At 48.5% G+C, this 21,051-nt stretch overlaps 2 protein-coding genes across 13 annotated transcripts in view; one reads left to right on the top strand and one right to left on the bottom strand.

Moving 5' to 3' along the window:
• Positions 1-4,007: 4,007 nt before the first annotated feature.
• On the top strand, positions 4,008-11,672 carry LOC107499139 (NADH-cytochrome b5 reductase 2). 2 transcript variants are annotated; one of them, XM_016123044.2, is made up of 9 exons: positions 4,008-4,148; positions 4,988-5,131; positions 5,209-5,281; positions 7,352-7,458; positions 7,730-7,859; positions 8,445-8,528; positions 9,282-9,367; positions 10,488-10,587; positions 11,471-11,672. In XM_016123044.2, exons 1-9 carry the CDS (start codon positions 4,125-4,127, stop codon positions 11,641-11,643), a joined length of 921 nt encoding a protein of 306 aa, XP_015978530.1. In that variant the 5' UTR covers positions 4,008-4,124; the 3' UTR covers positions 11,644-11,672. The 2 variants fall into 2 exon arrangements, with proteins under 2 accessions (XP_015978530.1, XP_015978531.1); XM_016123045.2 differs by lacking the exon at positions 4,008-4,148 and adding an exon at positions 4,426-4,491.
• PPFIBP2 (PPFIA binding protein 2) overlaps positions 9,773-21,051 on the bottom strand; it is a 132,191-nt gene continuing 120,912 nt past the window's right edge. For 8 of the 11 annotated variants that reach the window (XM_016123034.2, XM_016123033.2, XM_016123032.2 and 5 more), the window contains 5 exons: positions 20,815-20,940; positions 19,981-20,169; positions 18,741-18,917; positions 16,406-16,471; positions 9,773-15,233 (listed from right to left, as the gene is read on the bottom strand). In XM_016123034.2, coding sequence (XP_015978520.2) covers positions 15,162-15,233; positions 16,406-16,471; positions 18,741-18,917; positions 19,981-20,169; positions 20,815-20,940 — 630 coding nt within the window. In that variant the 3' untranslated portion in view covers positions 9,773-15,161. The other 3 variants (XM_016123035.2, XM_016123036.2, XM_016123037.2) reach the window with 3 other exon arrangements.

Here is a 21,051-nt window from a genome sequence, read left to right as displayed (position 1 = left end):
CTTCCTGGAGGTTAGCCTTTCTCCTATCGCAGGTCTGAGGCTCCCACCCCCAGGCTGACAGCCACACCCCATCTGTGCAGGTAGAACCTTCCCTTAGAAACGGCATTTGTTGTCCCATTTACTACCCGCTGTCTCCATAGCCCAAGCTGAGAACTCACAATTACCACCTTCTGGAGGCTCTAACCCAGCCCCTGCCACAACAGATGCTGTTTGGAAAGAGCTGAAACAAGTGCTATAAATACTGGTGGGGAACTGGACTAGCATCGCTGGCATAGCTCTGCAGACATAGTTACTCAGGAAGGATTCCCCAGGGTGTAGGAGGGACGATGGGACTAGGACTCCACAGCTGTTCTTTTGACACTTCCCAAACACAGTTTCTGGCACATTCTGGTCGTGCCCAGTGTCTCAAGCCACTTGCCTTTACACAGTCTTACTCCATTAGGCCCATGTTAAGCCCCATATTGCGAGGAGCATGCAAGGTTTTCCATGCCACATTTTTGTTATACAAGTCAAGGCTGAAGACATTCCAGAAAGCAAGTGTTACCTTTGCTTTAATGCCCATCCTCAGTGCTCAGTAGGGAATTCTGATCAGGTAATATCAACATACTTTAGTTTAAAATCCTTAAAGAGGAAAACCAAGGAAACTTCAATTCAAGAAATATTCTTCATTGGTCATGGTATTGGGTGACTGGAGTGGGTAAGGTATTCCATCACTGTTCTCTCATAACGTTTACCCGAGTCAACCAGATTTCTCTGCTGACACTCTTTGTTCAAGATGACATTTCTGCACAATGCACAAAGGACAGGCCAAAGCCAGGGTGAAGGGGAAGGGATGAAGTGGGCAGGTCATTTACATGGCCAAGCAGCAGGCGGCTGCTGATGGCTGTTCACATGAGAAGAGACCTATAGTTAGAGTGAAGAGAACATCAGAACCAAAGGAGAGGGGCACCTCCTGGTTCCTCTGATCCCAATCACAGGAAATGTTTTCAGAATAAATTCAAGTATAAATAAAACAAGCCCTAAGACAAAAACAATAGTTCATTTAATGTATTCATTTCCCATTGCTTCTGTAACAAATTACCACAAATGTATTGCCTTTAAACAATGCAAATTTATTCTCTTACAGTTTTGGAAACCAGGAGTATAAAGTCAATTTCACTTGGCTAAAGTCAAGGTGTCAGCAGGGCTGGTTCCTTCCCAAGGCTAGAACAAAATGGTCTTTTGTTGAGGGAGTAAAATGAAAATAAATCATTTTCAAGGTTAAAAAGCTAAAGAAAAGTCCGCAACAGCTGGAAATTGCTTAGAGAAAATGCTTATTAAGCATGAACCTGGTCAGGGCATTGGTTCCCCAAGGGGCGGGCGTCTCAGTGAGGGAGGCTTGGTACCACTCAGAGAAGCTGTTCTGTGCAGGCGGAATCGCATATATGCTCAAATGGTGACGACGGATGTTCATTCACTCTTTTTTTTTCAGCAAACACTTGCTGAGGGCCTACTCTTTACCAGGCCCTATCACCAAGCTGGGTGTTTAGAGAGCAAGATGTGATCACACTCTATTTCAGGAGATTAGCCAAAATCCAGGCAGCACACAAGCATGTGAGGGACACATACAGTGTAGGAGTATTGAGGAAAGAGCACTCACCACCTCTCAAAATAACTGGGAGCCTACCTTTATCCTGCTCTAAGATTAATAAAGGAGGATGTGCCATCTGCCTTTCTTGTAACACAGAGAGACTATGAAGGAAAAATGAGAAAGGAGGTTGGAGGGTAGAAGAAAACTATTTAGTCACAGAAAATGGTGCAGTGACTCTGGATTCCATAACCAAAAATAAAGACTTTTAATTGAATCAAATGGAGAAAATGAAGTCCACTCATTCGTGCAATAAATATTTACTGAGCATCTATTAATTGCCAGGCACTGTTCAAGGCCTGGGATGAAGCAGGAGTTAAAACAGACAAAGCAAGTCCTGGCCTCATGGAGCTTACATTATAGTAGAGAAAGACAGTAAACAAGTAGGTAAGATATGTAGTATGCTATCCAGTGATATATCTTATGAAGATAAAAGCAAAGAAGTGGTATAGATTACTGGTGGGAAGGAATGTTCCTCTCTTTAGTATTTATGAAGCATCTACCATGTGCCAGACTGCGCTAAATGCTGCAGGGCAGAGATGAATTCACTCTTTCATTTGTTAAATATTTATGGGACATTACCTATGTGACAGCCACTGTGCTAAGCCCTGGGAAAACAAGGTCTCTGGAATAACAGAGACCTCAAATGTGAGAATCAGTCATTTAACAATTAAATATTTGGGAGGTATAACTGCAAACTGAAGTAAAATCTATGAATAGAATATAATGTGTACATCTACATAAATTGGGGGTTGGAGCAGGCATCTCTAAGAAAGTTATATATGAGCTGAGAAGCAATAACTGTATATAAGTGGAAAATATAAACACTTTTTATAAACTGTTATAATTAGAACAGCATAGTACTGCCACAGACATTGGGCAACTAGATCAATGTAAGAGAATAGGAAGGCCAAAACAAGACTCATTCATACATGAAAGCTGATATATGACAGGGGTGGCATTGCAGGTTAGTGGCCAGGTAAGAGCAATTCAGCAATTGTTACCGAGATAGCACATTATCCATAACGCGGAAAAAATTAAATTGGATCCCTGTTTCACATCATACATAGAAATCAGTTCCAGGTGGTTGAAAGACTTATATGTGAAAGGAAAAACTTTAAACTAGTCAGAGAAAATATAATATCTCTTTATGACCTTGTGTGGGAATAGACAAAGCACAGAAAGTACTAACCATAAAAGCAAAATATTGAAAATTAAAATATTTGACTACATTGCAACGGAGAGGAGGGAAAGGAGAAAAGTAAAATAAGTTGCAAACTTGGAGAAAACTTTTGTAACTCACACAACTAGCAAAATAGTCTATAATATATATGACTCCTAAAAATCAGTAAGGAAGGGCAACTCAATTAAAAAAATGGGCAAAAGTCATGAGCAGGCTATAAACATATGAAAGATATTCAACCTCCTTAGCAATTAGATAATGAAATTAGGTTCACAAGCCATCATTTTACACTTATTAGACTGTCAAGAATTAAGATATCTGACAATAATATCCTGGCATCTGCAGGTGTTAGATCTCCACTGTGCATGGGCCCGCGGTGGTGTGTGCTTGGGAGATGAGGGGTGAGGGGAGTGAGATGGAAATCTATTTCTTGGCTTCTGTCTCATTCAGGCCCAGAAGGCTGTAATTTACCTTTGCCACTGGCAATGGGGACCAGCAAGATTCTGAAATAAACTGTGAAGAACACGCATAACCATCTATGTCTGCACTTCTCCCTTCCACTGGTTCAGTGTTGGGTACATGTCATCTCTCTCTCCCAATAATAAATAAATGAGTGCTTTCAGTGAAGCTCTTCTTTAACTCGATTCCACTCATCCCCTTTCTTCCCTCCCTCCCCCTCCCCCCCGCCCACACACACACCGCCGCTAACACCTGGCCCTGTACCGGGCTCAGAGTAGAAGCTCATTAAGTATGTTAAATGAATATATTTACATGCTCTTTGAATTGGCCTAAATTCCCATTTTCTTTACCAGCATTCTTTCCTCCCACTCAAGACACCCTCCCTCCTCCCAGCCTCCCTCCAACTTAAACCAGCTGAGGACAAGGAGCTCTCTCCATCAAGGCAGCTCAGAGTGTGCAGCGAGAGGACTACAACGGAGATTAGTAAGGCATGTTTAACCAGGCACGAGGAAGCCCCTAACTCTCGGCGCCCCCCGCCCCCAGCAGTGAAAGCCCCTGGATTCTGTGTGGTCCTGGGACAGGGCCGGAGCAGAGCCAAAATCACGCGAGAAAGAACGTTCCGACGCGCACCCCTGAGGGGAGGCGGGGGGCGCGGTCACTCGGCAGGTGCCCGCCGCGCGCCGCCGCCGGTCTGGGCGCGTGTTTCCTGTCCCAGCGCCTCTCCGCGGCGCCGGCCCCTACCTGTCAGCGAGGCGTTGCCGTCGGTCCGGCGGAGCTGCAGGGCGGCGTCCCGCAGTCGGTGGGCCCGCGGCGTTGGGAGCCGCGCACCGGCCTTCCAGCCAGCCCCACTTCAACATGTTTGGCGGCGTCTCGTTCCGGGTGGGCTCTCAGGGCGGGACCGCCCGGTGGGAAGAGGCGGCAGACGCGGAGGCGGGCGGGAGCCAGGGAAAGTCCGACCGGGACCCTGGAGCCGGAACGGGGGACGGGGAGAGGGCAGCGACCGCCGCGGGCGGGTGGGCGGCGGAGGGAGCGAGCTGGGACGGGTCCCGGGACGACCTGCAGAGGGCGTGGTGCGTGCGGGGCGGGGCATCGGGGCGCCCGGCCGGAGAGTGGCGCTGGCGGACCTTCCCGAATTCCGTGTGGGCTGGGGTCGGGAGATGAGCTGGCGGGGTAGTGGGGCGGAGGTAGAGGCAGATTCGGCGACAGCCTGCGCTATGGACAGGTGCGTGTTCAGTCTCCTTCTCCAGCCTTAGAGGGTGTGTCCCGAGGCGCTAAGATAGTGGAGCACCCCCAAGTCAGAAGTACTCACCCCAACCTAACCCTTGCCTAATCTGGATGGGAAGAGGGCAGGGGGTGTGGAGGAGTGGAGGAGGTAAGACTTCTTCCTCCTAGCTCTCACCCAGGATCCCCTCGGGAGGACTCAACATCCATCTGCCCTTGGGGGGTGACACCTTCATCTTAAATGGTGTTAGAAGCAAGGCCATCAATTCCTCTGTCTCAAAGAAGGGACTCCCAGAGCTTGTGCACTTGGCTGTAGCCAGGATGGAGGCAAGTGGTCAGGAAGGTTATGGTGACGTTAGCACTCCGAGGCCATCTGCTTGGCCTGGTCCAGGAAGCCTGAAACATCCTGTCCTGTCTGACCTGCAAATGACCCCACCCCTATCTATGGGGTTCCCCATGGACTCAGCTTGCCTTCTGTTTTAATACATTTTGGCTAGGATCCATCCCTGCTCTTTATCATCACTGCCCTTGGGGTCACCGTGCTTCTGTTAACCCTGAAGAACATGAAGTCAAGGAGGAGACATCTTATTACCTTAAAGGACCCTGACACCAAGTACCCACTGCCCTTGATTGAGAAAGAGGTAATGGATCAGCCCATCCCTTCCATTGTCCGTAGGTGAGAGGAGGACAAGAGTGGTGTTTCTGTTTTGTTTTATAGCAAATCAGCCACAACACCCGGAGGTTCCGCTTTGGACTGCCGTCACCAGAACATATCTTAGGGCTTCCTGTAGGTGAGTAGGATTTGGTTTTATTATCAGACTGGGTAGTGTATAGAGGTCAGCTGATGTATAGAGGTTGCCATGATACTTTTCCTGAGACACATAATCTTAGAAAGGTATAGAGATGGCCTTGGGGACAGTCCATTCCCTTTATCACTGTTCAGTTTGGGCTTACACAAAAGTGATCTCTCAATGAGCATTGAAAAGAAGTGAGTCTTGAGTCAGAATCTCTAAGATATCATCTCAGGCTCCTTGCTGGGCAAACTTAGGCAAGTCTCTCAACCTCTCTGAACCATGGACTCTGAAATGGTATTTCCCAGGCCTGCCTGCCTCTTGGGTTGTTGTAAGGATAAAGTGACTGATGGATGTCAAAATTCTGAAACTGCAAAGTGCTGTCTGTGCATAGGAAGGATGGGAAGAATTGACGTTCCCCTATAGTCATGAGAAAAGCACAGAAAGTGTGGAGAGAAAGGAGAGAATTGGGCCCCTCCGCCCTACCACATGAATTCTCAGCAGAGGCCTCAGACCCACACAAGGAGGGACCCATCGTGAGTACCAGCCCCAGTGGTCCTGGAGTTGAGTTATCTGTTGCTAGTCTGTAACATCACCAGATGGTGGAGCCTTAGTGAGGTGCTAGGTCCACGGGCTGGGAGTCCAAAGCTTTTAACAAACTGCTAATGCTGCTTGCCTGCCTGGTGGAGATCACATCCCTGGCCTACTGGTCCTTTGTGCATGGGACAAAACCTTGATCTCACCTCTATCAAGTGTTGAAATTACGCATTATGCAGCTAGCCTGGCCCCTCAATCTCCTTGCTGCTTCCTCTGTTTTCACCCATGAAAGCTCAGTGCCTGCCTGCGGGGCCAGTCCTGTTGTCAAGAGGCTAAAAGAGTGAAAAACTTTGAAACAGAATTTCTTTGAATGTGTTATAACCCACTGTCTCCTCATCTGGTATAGGCAGTGCAAAGTTATTAACACCAGCCTGGGCTGCCCCATTTTCTCTGAGGTTGCTGCCAGGTCAGGCCCAAGTTGGCTGCATGTGAAGGAGCCTTTCTGAGGTATCCAGTTTCAGATTAGCACTCAGGAGGAAATGGCCTTCGGCCTTTATTCCTGGGGCTCCATGGTTCCCAGCCAGGCCATAGTCACCGCCATTGAGCCTGTTCATTCTTAACCCAAAGTGTTTGTGCCTTGGGCCTCCTCAAAGACTTCTGTTCCTGAAGCTGCTGGAAGGACTGGCCCCTCTTTTCCTCCTTCTCTTTCTCCTCTTCTCCTCCCCCTCTCTCTCTAGGTCGCCATACCCACTCCATCTTTTGTGCGTATACAGTTTCTACTCCCTCAGATACTCTGGCACAGAGCTTCCTCATGCCTCTTTCACTTAGCATCTCAACTGCAGCTCCTGCCCTCACAACTAATTGCCTTCGTCATTGAAGTCTCCATGTTAGATCCAGCAGAAATCTGAGTGGCCCAGCTGATCATTTGACACTGGGATGTAGTCATGATCCATACGTCTCTGGCCATAGCTGATCTATTCAGTTCTACACTGGAGGGGCAGAATTACATGGTTCAGAGGTTCACTGCTGCCTCTCAGCTGAACCATAGGACAGGAAGACACAATGCTCTATCTAGGACTCCCTAGGGTGTTCAAATCCTGGGGCCCTTCACACCTGTGTGCCAGGTAACAGGTTGCAGATTAGGGGGCTGTGGTTTATTCACTGACCCCAGTGATACATCCAGTTTAGGAAGAAATGACTTTGTGAAGGCAACATATTTTGCTTTAAAAGAGAAACATTACTTTCTGTAATTTTTAATACTTAGCCTACAACTTTAATTAGGTCCTCCTTCTCCACAAAGTACTGTGACACAGTAAGTGCACACTGACGGTAGGTTTCATGTACGTGGAGCTCACGACTACACTATGAGGAGTGATAAACATTCTGAATGTGGGCTCCTTTACCCCGTGGCCCACCTCCCATGCACCCTGCCACACTTATGCACCCACCTCCCTGAAACTCAGTTTTTCAGGGAAGTCCTGGGTCCTGATTATACTGGCTGTGTTGACTTGACATTTGATGCCTTTCCTGTAGGTAACTACGTCCGTCTCTTGGCCAAGATTGATGGTGTTCTGGTGATCAGAGCTTACACGCCTGTGTCCAGTGATGATGATCAAGGCTTTGTGGACTTAATTATAAAGGTAAATGAGGCCCCTCATGACCAGCTGCCTCACTTACACAAGCCCATTAAGGGTGGTGGTCTGGAGAAGGAACATGTGCCTTGGACAGGGCTTTCCAGAAGTGTCATTTAACAATGAAGCTTTTGACCTGGTGAAGTCTTCAGGGGTTGCTCAGAGCAACCATGAGTACAGAGGATTTTCTCTATGTGGTTTCCAGCAGCAAATTTTTGAGTTGTGTGTGGCTGTGGCCTCAGGTCTGAGGCTGTGAAAACCATACTGCATTATTTTTCAGATCTACTTCAAAAATGTACACCCTAATTATCCAGACGGAGGGAAGATGACTCAGTACTTGGAGAACATGAAAATTGGGGACACCATCCTTTTTCAAGGGCCAACCGGGCAACTGTTCTATCAGGGGGCAGGTACTGGGGGTTCACACTGGACCTCCAATCGGGAGGAAGAAGATTCCTGCAGTGGTTCCATTGTTCTAGAAAACTCAGGTTTGGGTTACATGGTTTTGTCCTTAAAGTCATCACACATCCATTCACACATCTACTTATGAGACTGTAAGTTTCATTAAGGTAGGGGAGGGATTTGGTGTTTCCTCCTCACCGTATCTCCATTACAATGCCTGATATATAAAAGCTACTTACCAATGCTGAAACATGGACTCTGCATTCACTCATTTACTCATGTATTCATCATTTACTCACTCACTGCTGTGGATGAGAGTGCTCTGTGAGGCTTCTCATTCAGCATAATCTCCCTCCTTCCTCAGAAGAAAAGATCCAGTGATTCCCCACCAAGGCCCAGGCTTTATTCCCACTTTGTGTCCCAGTGCACTGGGGCTCACCAAGGAAGCCACTCCAGCTTCTCCTCTGGCTTAAAATGGTGCAGCCACTTCCTTAGGTGGACTTGCCTCCTGGAAGTCCCAAAGGAAGCCAGTCATCTTTTATAGGCTCCCAGGCAAGAGCTCCATAAGTCAGAAATATCCTTTGTGTTTTCAGGGAGATTTTCAATCAAAGCATATATAACAAGTGAGCCTGAAGAAAAACTGGCCCATCACCTAGGAATGATTGCTGGGGGCACAGGTAAGAGGCTTCTGTTGGCCTCATCCATAGGTGAGCCCTGAGACCTTTCTGACTTCAGAATCATTTGATCTTAGAAGTGGTGATGTGAAAGATTCCTTCTCTGGCTATTTTAGATGGTAATATGGGGTCAACGACAGGCCTTGAAACTGACCCTGTGTGCCCTGCTCCCCTTCACCGACATGGTGGCTGCCTAAGGATCCCTGGGGAGCCCCTAAAGTTAGGCTAGGAATATGGAAGAGACTGAGGGCCAGTCTGGGCAGTCCCACACATGTGCCTCAAGGGCTTCTGGATTCAATTCAAGCCTGACTCCCCATCTTTTGAAAATTAATACCTGGAAGAAGAGAACAAATATATGAGGACATCTATAATTTGCCAGATACCATAGTAGGCACTTTTAAAACTCACATTTACTCATCATTAATTCTATTTTACAAATGAGGACCTTGAAGAGCTCAGACAAGATACCTGACTCACCCTAGTTAAGCAACTTATGAGGGAGCTAAGTGTGAAACCAAGTTCCAATTTCAAAGCTAATGCGCCTTCCATCTTGCCATATGAAAATGAGAAGGGGCTTTTGCTTTACTGTTGCATTAGAAGGGAAAATCAAAATGAAGGGTAGTTCCCCACTTTGACTTTGGGGAACAGAAGTGAGAAAAATAGAACTGGGGCCAAGGAAACTTTCAGCTGCTAAAGACTAAAGACCGTGTATCCAAGAGGCAGAGAAAGCTAGCCTGCTCGTTAAATGTGTTCTAGGGATCACACCCATGCTGCAGCTCATTCGCCACATCACCAAGAACCCCAGTGACAAGACCAGGATGTCCCTCATCTTTGCCAACCAGGTCAGTTCTGCCGAGTCAGCCCTGAGCTTGCTGGGGTAGGATGGATGGAATGTTTGCTGAGCAGGGGCTCTGTATTCACTCCTCCCCGAACTGAGCTCATGCTGCTTGGATCCCTGTACCTGTGGGAGGGCTCAATGGGCTCAACTAGGGCTGCTGGCAGTGGAGATGCAGAGTCCAGGCCTGGTTTTCCATTTTTTTTTTAAAACTCTTCTGTCTCCCCAACCAACGCTAAGCACTATGCTTTCCTCCCTTCCTAAATTCATAGTTCTGTTGATCTGAATGTAAAATCATAGCTGCCCTCAATGCAAATTTTAGAAAACACAGAAGCATATAAATATTTGACTTATTTTTATCTTTTTTCCTACATGCTATATATTTACAATGACATGTACATAGTTTTTTTTACTCAAAATTTTACCATACAAGCATTTTCTTATCATTAACTCTTTATAAATATTTTCATCATAGTCTATATCAAGTTGTACCATAATTTATTAAATCTTCTACATTCAGGTTGTTTTCAGTTATAAATGATAGTGATGAATAATTGTGCATAGACTTGATCACTTTTAGATCATTTTAAACAGAATCCCAGAAGTGGAATTATTAGGACAAGAACTGTGAAGAGTTTTAAGATCCAGATCTTCTGTGCATTATCTCTGGGCCTGTGACAAGTTTCTTTGGACTCTGGCTCCCTTTTTCCCCAGTGAAGCTCTAGCATTTGTTTTTTCACTCCTTTAGCTCTCCAGCGCTGTTATACATTACTGCCTTAGCCCCTTACATTCCCTGCACAAGATCCTGGGCTTGCACTGATTGTTCCAGTTGGGTTTGCCATGCCTGGCGCTCAGTGTAGATGTAGAAGGTGGGGCTAGAACCTCTTAGCGGAGTCATCTGCCTGTGCTGAGCTATGGTCTTCTAGCTGGAGGGCAGTCATGCAACTACTTCACCCACGAGAGGGTTTGTTGTGCAGGAGCAGCAACAGAACCTTCGTTTGCCCAGGGAGTCTGCGGGAAGCACTCAAACTGGTGACAGGTTGGGCAGGAATGTGCTAACCCATGTGCTCAGTCTGGGGAATAAGCAGAAAGTCCCCAGAGGGGCTTTGCTCATGCTGCTTTTCTAGACAGAGGAAGATATTTTGCTAAGAAAGGAGCTTGAAGAAGTTGCCAGCACTCACCCAGACCAGTTCAACGTGTGGTATACCCTGGACAGGCCTCCTGTTGGTATGATCCCCGTCGTCCCCACCATGAGTCAGCTCTAACCCTTGACCACCTCAGGGTCCAGTCCCTGGGTTGGTTTGTTCTTTGGGACTGGGCTTGGGGGCTGAGGCCTTGGGGTCTTATCTTCACGTGGGAAATGCAGGAATTTGAGGGAGAGAGGATTTTTGATCACTTGCTTGTAAAGGTTGTCAAGGGCACATGTCCGATATCTCAGCAGGACTCCACACATTGCACTGAACATCAGGAGGGATACTAAGGCACTGGGCCACCCTGAACACCGACCCTGCACTGCATTCCACATATCCCAGATCCATCACATTTCATCTTATACGGCCATTGACCCCCTCACCCCTCACCCCATCTGGACAGCAATCCTCACATATTAAGCCCCACGCAGCACCCAGCCACCACTGTGCACACCGCACTCCACAAAGCCACTACACTCTTCAAGCCAACGCCTCTCCCATACTGCACTGAGCTGTGCTTGGCTTGTCATACAGCTTACCACCCAGCAGAGGGCACTGCCTGATCAAGCTGGTCCACAAACCCCACAATGCTGCCCTATACAGCTCCAGCTAGCTGCCTTGATTCACACCACACTTTGATACATCCCACCTCACTGTTATGTTCTCCATCCTTGCCAGTGCTTATAGCCGGCAGACACCAGCCAGGAACCTCAGAGCCTGGCATCAGGGGTAAATACTAATGAAAGCTGCCTGGGTCCCCCATATCCTCTACTTTTCAGCTTTCTGCAGAGAACAGCAGTACAGACTTCTGAGTCTTTGGCGAGCAGACTTGCGTCCCTCTCCCTGGCTTTAGGGAGAGACAGCAAAAGGACTGGTGTCTTTCTGGGACCTCCATAGTTTTTTTTTCTGCTTAATCTCAGACTGGAAGTACAGCTCAGGCTTTATTAATGCCGACATGATCAAGGAGCACCTGCCTTCTCCTGCGGAGTCCACGTTCATCCTGGTGTGTGGCCCACGGCCCCTGATCCAGACAGCTGCTCACCCTAACCTGGAGAAACTGGGTTATACCAAAGACATGATTTTCACCTACTAACACTTCCCTTGTTCTTAGTAAATTTTCCTCATCCCTTACATCATAGCTTCACCATGTTAAACTAGGAAGTATTCAGAAATGCCTCATAATGTACCCTTGGGCATGCCGACACTCCTCTTTTGATGTGGGCCTAAGAAGAGTTCAAGGAATTGTAGACAAAGTGGCTTCTAAAGTCTCCTTCCTTGGGGAGGCTTGAAAGAACTCCATGTCCATATCTTTTCCCATAGTTTAATGAAATAAACTCCAGTACAAAGCAGATAGCCATGAAGTGTGGCTCTGTGGGGGACTTGCTAGGTACTTAGAAGGCCTTGGCTTGCCCTACATGTAAACTGGCTTGTGTGTGTCCACAGGTCAGAACTGGCAAAAGTGCCAGTGCAGAATTCCAGAAGAATCCAAGTGGGGTCACATCAACTCCCAACAATCTCTTTCAAAATGCCCCCCAGAGCATTGTTTTTAAGGTCAGACATACCAGAGGGCTCAGACACCCTCCATGAGTACTCTTTCTTCTTTTGTGGGAGACCCTTGAAGTAGGAATGGTGTTAAACACACGTCAGGGCAGTAGTGAATCTACGAGGTAGGTGCGCTCCAGGAATCCTAGACTCTCTGCACTTTGTACAACAGATAGAAGGAAGGATTGCCCTTTTGTTAGCATCCTCTAGATGTCAGGCCCTATTCCAGTGCAGTAGGGTAGTGGTGGTTACGGACAGAAGCTTCTGAACTTGCAACCAAAATTAGGCTCCAGAAGCTTTTCCTTAAATCCTTCATAGTGTTTAACCCAAAAACTACAAGTGACCACTCTTGTCCATGGCCAGGATGACAGGCTGCTGCTCTGTTATCTGTGGATGGTTGAACTGCTTCTGCACTTGAATTTGTATAATTCTCATAAAAAGCCAGAGATGGTGGGGATTTTGTTCTCCAAGGCATAGATGAGGAAACAGGCTCAGAGACAAAGTTATTGTGCCCAAGTTATTCAGCCAGTAGGTGGCAAAGCTGCCCTTCAAACCTAGGTTTGTTTAATTCCGAGTTGTTCGTTCCCTTTTCACAAAATTGGCATAGTTGCAGCATTGCTAAAACTTGGTGTTACTGGATTTCTTAATATGTATGTGGGTAAGGGAGGACGGGAGTGGGGTACGAGAGAGAGAGGGGAACACAGCTCTAGAGTACAGCTGTGTAGTGCCCAAAAGGTGGTCTCGCAGAGGGCTGGTGGGGGTGGCGTGTTGGGAGGCAGCTAGCCTTCATCCATCCATGTGTTCAGCACATCCCCAGTGAATCCCCTACTCAGAAAGATACTCTGCTGGGCACTGCACAATGAGTAAGATTCTACCCTCGGATAGTTCTCTTAAACACAAACATAACCATGGTTGTCTCCTACTTTAAACTTCTTAACATTTTCACTAGTCCCTACCTGGCCACCCTGTGTCTCTGGGATAAATTTCAGGGGCCTGGCTTATAAGGTCTTTTTCTGGCTCTAGATTTTTCCTTCTCTGGGCCTCCTACTCTGACCCCATTGTCTGGCTTTGTGGTTCTCAACTAGAGGGAATCTTACTCCCCAGGGAGAATTTGGCAAAGTCTGGAGACATTTTTGTCTGTCACAACTAGAGGAGGGGTACTATTGGCTGCTGCAGCACACAGGACAGCCCCATCACAGTGAACTATCCAGCGCTGAATGACAACAGTACAAAGTCAAGAAACTCTAGTCATACCAACTTTTAGCAGTTCCTAGAATGTGCTGGGATGTTTCAAGTTCATCTGCCTGGAGTGCCTTTCCCCTCTGGCGTACTTGGGATCCTAATTTATCTGTCACCTTTTCCTTGGAGCCTTTGTGTTTCCCGCCCCTAGCCTTCCCCTAGAAATGACAACTTGCTCTTTGGGGCTGTAGAAACTTCTAATGGGGCATCTATAACATTGAGCACACTCTTATTTAAAACAGATCTGTACACTAAATCACCAGCACCCTTAGACAAGGACCTTGGCATTCATGCCTATTTCTCTAGCCCTCCTTAGCCCAGCAGGGATGGCACTTAACCTGCAGGTATGAAAGAGTGAGTAGATGGGGAACTTTGCAGCATGGTCTCCTGAGCAATTTGGGGACAAGGATTGGGTCTTACTCCTATCTGTACAAGAGGCTTCCCATAGCTGGTGCTCGTGAGTTGGTGTTGAGGTTAGGTATGGTAAGGGACAAAGATGACACATTACTTCAAGGTGAGCTAGAAAGTGCTTGGGCTTAAGGAACACAGGAACCTCCAACCAAAACACCAGTGAAGGCTACCTGAAAGAGGCTTTATCTGTTTAGGGCCTCAATAGGCAGGAGTTGGGCTTGTGACAGGGAGAAGCATACATGCCATAGTGAAGGAAAGGCAGGAGCACAGGCTGGAGCACAGGTTCATGAAAGCCGAAGATTCAAAAGAGCCTTGGGTGCCAATGATTTTAAACTGTGGTAATTCTGGAACTGAGGAGTTCTTAGCAGAAAGGTAACAGGATTAAAACAGTGCTTTAAGAAAGTCACTCGGGAAGGGATAGAGAACATCTGGAGGGAACCAGCTGGAAAGGTAAGGGACCAAGAAGGAGACCACTTGTGGAAATCAGATGAGAAATGAGGCCTGAGCTAGAACCATCATAAGGAATAAGGAGGGGGCTGATCACTAAGTAGGAAGACTGGTCAGGAGGGGGCTGTATGGCAGGTGTACAGGTGCCTCTTCTGAGGTAGGTGATACCTGAGGTTTATAGGCTTCTCTGGAAGATACCAAGTTGTGGCAGAAAAGCTGATTTGAGGTGCCCAAGGGCCTCCCACTCAGGGGAGCTGTTTGATCAGGCAATTGTATCTGAGACTGTTCAGACTGTTGTGTTGTCAGCTAGGGTCAAGAGCACTTTCACCCAGCTCAGTCACTGTAGAACAGCAGTCCGCAACCTTTGTGGCATCAGGGACCAGTGCTCCCATGAGAATCTAATGCCTGATGATCTGAGGTGGAGCTGAGGCCGTGATACTAGCACTGGAGAGCAGCTGCAAACACAGAGGAAGTTTCGCTCACTAGCCCGCCGCTTAACTCTTGCTGTGCAGCCCGGTTCCCAACAGGCCCTGGATTGACAGGGGGTTGAGGACTTCTGCTGTTGAACATTCAGAACCTTTTTCAGGTAGAGCTTTTATGAAGTCACAGTCCTTCCCCTTTGGTGTAAGAGCCTCCTAGCTGTCACCAGAACAGCATGAGCCATTGAGTCTGTGCTGACATCTCATTGCCCTCCCCACAAAAGTGGTTTGCAGTGGTTTGCAGTCCATGTATAAAAGTAAAAAAAAGTATAAAAACTGTGGTGAAGAGCACAGCACAGTTAAAAACATTGGGGTACTGGGGCTACCTCCTGGACATCTGTCCACAGCCCTACTTCCCCCACATCAGCACCCACGTCTGAGATGCCCTGCCCGCCCCAATATGGGCTCTGCAGTGGCTGTGTGCCAGCTCCCCACTGAAGCAAAGCCTTGGAGCCCCTACACGTGCCTGTTTGGGCTCCTAGCCATGAAGAAGTCATCTCCAGTCCTCAGAGTTGGGAGGGGCCAGGTGAGAGTCATTCAGCAGCTGGTCCTGGCTCAGCATGGTCTGAAAGGACACAGCCAAAGGTGCAGTTGAACAAGGTTTTGGTCAAGGCCACCATGAGGCAGCTACATCAGCAGCAGCAGGCACCATCTGACGCCAGTGTCCTATAAATTCATGGTGTCCCAGGGACCCCACATATTAGGTCAGACTAGACAGCACTATCAAGATAATAAATTGTTCACACCTCAGAAGTCAAGTCACTATTTCAAGACCACCAGAAACCTACTAGAGGTGATAAGGGCAAGGCTGGGTGGATTCATTTCAGTGTGTAAGCTGAGGAAAAAAATTAAATAAAAATGACCTCCCATTTGTATTCAAGGACACAACCCCCCTCCCCAACCCACCTACCCCTACCTGTCATGCCCTTAGATATAGCCTTCTTAAAGTTTCTGATAGTTCAGCCAAGCAAAGGATAGTAATAGGGGCTTCAAAGGGATAGACACTACAGTTAGTGGGCTCAGCGATGGGACAGTTTGGGGACTAACGAGCCCTGGAAGGTATGGGGCCTCAAAAATATGAACCTTCCCTGTGGCTGGACTTTTACTACCAGTTCTAGTCTGCCTACAAGCGTTACAAGAAGGATACCTTTAGCCCTGCTTTACAGATAACTAGCTAGGGCTCAGAGAGAGAATGACTTGCCCAGGGTCCCAGAGCAGGGGCTTGAACCAGGTTGGCCTCACTCCAGGGCTACTCCTCTTCCTGGAGACCACACTGCCCTGCATGATAAGATTTGTCCTCATTGGGTGTGCCGGGATGTGCTCCCGTGCTTTGATATCCATGATGTCAGAGGCATGATAGGAAGTACATGTGTCTCATGGGCAGAGAAGGCAGAACAGTGTCCACCAGGCCAGAGGTGAGGCCTAGGTGTTGGGCTGCCTAGCCAGGTGACTCAGAGCTCTGAGCCTGGGAAAAGGACCTGGAATCTCGAGCATGCTTTAGCTGGTTTTGGCTCAAGGTCCATAACCCTTCCCAATGCCCCAAACATTTCAAGGCCCAGCATCAGGCCAGTGGAGAAAGCCTCTGGGCTGGCTCAGGCTCTGACCCCAGTGCCCAGCACCACCTTTGCTCTTCCCCAACAAAAGTACTTGATGACACAGGCTCTGGAGTAGGGACCTCACCAGACTCAGAGGCCTCCCAGCCCCTGTCCTACTATGGAGCGAGGGTCAGGGTCCTACCGTGAGGCGGTGAATGTCTTGGGAGAGGAGCCCTATCTGCGTCACAGTGCCTTCTGAAGGTGCCATCTGTAAAATGGGCAGCAGCCTGGTCAGCACACATAGACTCTGCTCATGACTCACAGAGATGGCATGCAAGTTTCATTCCTCCTCAGGCATGCCCCCCTGGGGGTGCAGACAAGCTGTAGGCCAGGCCCTAAGGAGTGACATATAGGCGGAGCACATGCTGCCTCTATCCCTGGGGAAAAGCAGAGCTTCCGGTATCCCACACTGCCATGCACATGCGCTCCTGAGTCCCCACCTTGGCACCAGCTTAAAGGGATCAGAGGGGCAGGGCACAGAAAAGGCCTGTGAGAAGCAGCCCTTCAGCACATGTTCAGTGCTCCGGCTATTTTCAGGAGCAGAGATGAAGGCCTTCAGGATGCTGAGTACACTGACAATTTCTGGCACCAACAGGTCACAGACACTAATGCCCACTATAGGTATAGGTGGGCATCCTCAGGGAGCTGCTGATGGAGCTTCCTCACTACCAGGATCTCCCTCCTCTCTCCCCCTTTCCCTGCTCCTCAGCTAATGCTGGCCTGCTCCTTCTTCCCTAAACTTATTTGGATATTGTAGATTTGGAAGCCTCCTCTGAGGGCACACCCTCATTACAGGTGGAAAAATTGGGGCCCATAAAGGGATAGAGGCCTTGCTTGAGACAGCACAGAGAATTAGTGACATAATTCCATGCAGAGTTTAAAAACAAGTGCGTGCAAAGATTCTCTCAATAGGACACAATAAGAAATAAGGGACAGAGCCTGCCCCGACTACAGCTCTGTAGTAGTACCCAGGTATCATCCTCGAGGAGCACCTGTCATGTAGTGGGTCCCAGGCACTGGGATCAAACACCAGTTGTGCCAGCTGGTGAACCTGTCTCTCTCTTGCTGGTCAGACTTCAGGTAAGGCCAGAGGCCATAGCCTGAGGTTACAGGTAGTTTAAGAAGCAAATCTGAGCATCGCCTCCATGCAAAACAGAATCAGAGCACCCTCAGTGGGATCATTAGCCCCTGCTCTGACTGTCAGACAGTCACAATGTGGCTGTTATGCTTTTGCAGATGAGGCTCAGGGGACCCAGTGAAACCAAAAGCTGCCCTGGGGCAAACTGGAATCTCCTGAGTAGGAACACAGATTGGCAAGGTGTGTCTCTCACTCAGTCCTTGGCCAGACAAAGCCCATCTGTAAGACCCATTATCAGTTAGTCAGCTTCTAAATCAGGAAGAGAGGTCTGCTGCAGCACTGCCAACACAGACGGACCAACCCCTACAACGGTTATGGGCCCAGCCAGGTCAACAACAGAGAAGCCAGCAAAACACATGAAGAATAGAAAGCTTTTCCAGCAAGGCCAGCTTCTTGTCTCCTCACCACCCAGTTCACTAGGTGGCTCACGCCACTGAAACAGAAATGAACTATGGGGTCTGCACAACAGATGGGACCCACAGTCAGGATGTGCGTGAGACACGAGGTTCCCCTTGGCTTCACAGAGGGCAGTGGAGCCTGAAGCCACGAGGCCACAGACCAACTCTGAAGGATATGGGATGGTGGTGGTGGTGGTGGTGGGGTCCTTCTTTGCTCCATTCCCCTGGTCCATAGCATTTGGCAGATCCTGAGTGTGCCCCCAGCCAAGGAGCCGGCTCAGTGTCATCAGCTCTCAAGCTGTGGAGTGAGCAGGACTCCATTTCCAGATGTGCTCAGCTCTCTTTCCCCAACAAGATTAAAGGTATGCTGTAGTGTTTGCTTTCTACATAAATATTGTTTTTATTACGAGAAAGAAGTGACCACCTCTGTAGTAAGGCACAGCACAGTTACACTGTCACTGCAGCAGAAACCTTGCTGCTGTCCCTTTGATCTCGGCCAACACCGTGGCCACAGGCTGAAGGCACTTGAGATTGGCCCTCAACTGAAGCACAGTGGAGGGGCCTGAGAGCTGAGCCTCTGGGACTGTCCATGGTCTCCGGACTTGTGTCCAAGCTCATGTGTTTCCACTGGTGCTGACGATGGACGTTAAGAATTACTAAAGATTTACAAGCATCTTTAAGTGTCATTCCTCCTGAATCCACCTTTGGCAACAGTCCCCAAAGCCTGATCCCTTAGCAAAGGTGCAAATCCATACCCTGGCCACCTTCAGGGTTCGAAGAGAGACTGGCCCAGGGTTACATGATTGCTGGATTGTTTCTGCAGGTCATGCACATGTGCAGGGAGTGAGATGCGGTTATATGGTGACACACATGGTGTTACTGTGAGTTCTTAGGGTGCACGGAGAGGACAGATGACAAGGGCATCAGCTAATCTGTCCCACCTGGTCCAGCCCATCCACTTCAGGGGCATTGAGGGGGCTGAGGCCCCGGTAGCCACTGTAGACCCTGTGACTGTCCCCAACACTGTCAGTGGGCTCCATTGGGCAAATGTAGTCCGTCGATTCATCGAACTTCTTTTTTCTTATGTTTCCAAAATGTGAAAATCCTAGTTTCCTTGGCTAAAACACAGCAAATGCAAGATTATGAGAAGATAATTAAGTTGATGTGCAGCTATGACTGACAATATATTAAAAAGCAGGCCCCTACAAAAAGAAAGAAGGCAAACTGCCTCCAGAAAAACTCTCTTAACAAAAGGAGCTCCTGTAAGCAATTTCTATGCTGGGAAAGACCAACAGATAAATAATCTTGAACAAGGAGAGCTGTTCCTCCTAGACTCCATTCCTAAAACTCACACCCTGCTGTTCCAATAGTGATGTTGTTATTTACCCAGGGAATGGGGTTCCTGGAGGACTTACCTCACCACACGGGGGAGCTCTCCCTTCCTTCCCCTTGCAGCACAGCTCCTAGGCCCTCACAAAGCCATATCGGACAGCCCTGAGTGGCCCTCCCTCCCTACTCCAGCTTTGCCCAGCAAGTTTCGTCTTGTTCCCCTCAGACACACTTCCTGTCCTGCTCCTTTGGGGAAGAAGGTCTGAAAAGGAAGTGGTCTGAGGCCGATGTGGCTCGGGCAGGTCAAAAGTGCTTTGTGAGATTCAGAGAGTTCTAGCGAATGACGCTGGTATTCGGACAACCTCAGGACTGCTGGGCAGCTGTGTGCTGGCCATTCTACAGCACAGGGCAACCGGGCCCAGCTGCCAAGAGGAACACTCCCTGTGTTGGCAGGACAGCTTTGACCAAGACTCCCCCCCGCCACTCCCTCCGCCCCCCCTCAAAGCACCGTGGGACAAAACTGGGCTTGACTTCAGGAAGCCTAGACTTAGGAACTTGTCTGCTTTGCAGAATTAGTCAAGGCAGCCTTAGAGTAGAGGATGAGCTCCTAGCTGCCTGAGAATAGATGCTTCCTATACACAGTGTCTGTAAAGAAAGGTACACTCTGTTCCTCGGACTCAAGACTGGCAGAGAACTGACAGTGAGACCAAACTCCTAAACAGAAGCCGAGAGAGCCTCTTCATCCAGGAGACACACAATGGTTTGGCTCCAGGTGTTGGGTCAGCTGCTATACAACATGAGGGCTAAAAGGGAGGCCTCTGTGAGCACCCTGGAAAGGGTCTGGAAACTCACCCGGACTTTGGCTGTGGTGGTCAGTGGTGTGTAAGCTGGTGAGGTCATTTTCTCTCGCTTTTCTTGTTCTGCCTCAGGACCAATCAGGGCATTGAATTTGGTGGTTAGGTGGCGTCTGAGGAGTGTCTTTTGTGGTGGGATATTGAGAAGCATAGCCAGGGTATCCCCAGTGAAGCGTGACTCCAGGATCTAAGAAGAAAGCAGACAAGCCACCCAGTGGCAACTATGGTGGCTCCAGGACACTAAGAAATGGGCCCCCACAGGCCTGGAGGTATCTCCAAAGCAGGCGCTGAAGCTCACCGACTTGCCCATGTCCTAATCCTCTCTACTTGACTCTGGGCAGACACCACCACATTTTCACAGACCAGCAGAGAACTGTGACCTCTCAGATAAGGCTGTCTCCCAGGGTCTACCCTGGACAACATCCAAGCCACCTCTTCCTCATTTCTCTGCTGGCTTTGTCAGCTGACAGATTTGAGTGATAATAAGGACTGTATTATACTAAGCAAGAAATTACATTTTGGTGGCCTCCCCTTCACTTCCCCAGCCTCATGTTCCTCGAGGAGAAGGTGGAGCTAGGGGCTGATTCTCAAGCAACCCCTTGCCCTAGGATCCCCTGGGTCCATGGCCAGGGAAGTCCTTCCAGAAGCCATCTTGTTTCTGTGAGATATATTAATTCTCAACCACAAACCAAATATTTGGAGTTTTTAACTTATACAGGGATTTCAGATGAAATATCATTCTTACTAGGATTTATGTCTAGCCCGTATGAAATCAGTTTCTGAATTACTCGGTTTGCACCCAGGCAGGTGGGCTGTCCAAAGAGCCACTTACAATGAGGCCTCCATGGACGCCACTCCCACGAAGGTTGGGCGCATACTCTGCCAGGTCCACGGATCGCAGCCACTCCATCACCCTGTGGTTGGACCACTGCACAACTTCTGAAGGAGAAAGGTTACTCTGTGAAGTGGAGAAGAATGAAGAAGTTAGGTCTGATAGGCCCTACTGTGATGCTCCGTAGAGCCAGTGCCTGGGAATGAGTCTACTCCAGATGCCTCACCAGAAGATGAC

Source organism: Rousettus aegyptiacus, unplaced genomic scaffold (genome assembly GCF_014176215.1).
Source record: "Rousettus aegyptiacus isolate mRouAeg1 unplaced genomic scaffold, mRouAeg1.p scaffold_m13_p_5, whole genome shotgun sequence".
NCBI lineage: Eukaryota > Metazoa > Chordata > Mammalia > Chiroptera > Pteropodidae > Rousettus > Rousettus aegyptiacus.
The sequence above is the reverse complement of the archived record's forward strand: the minus strand, read 5'-3'. Positions and strand labels throughout refer to the sequence as shown.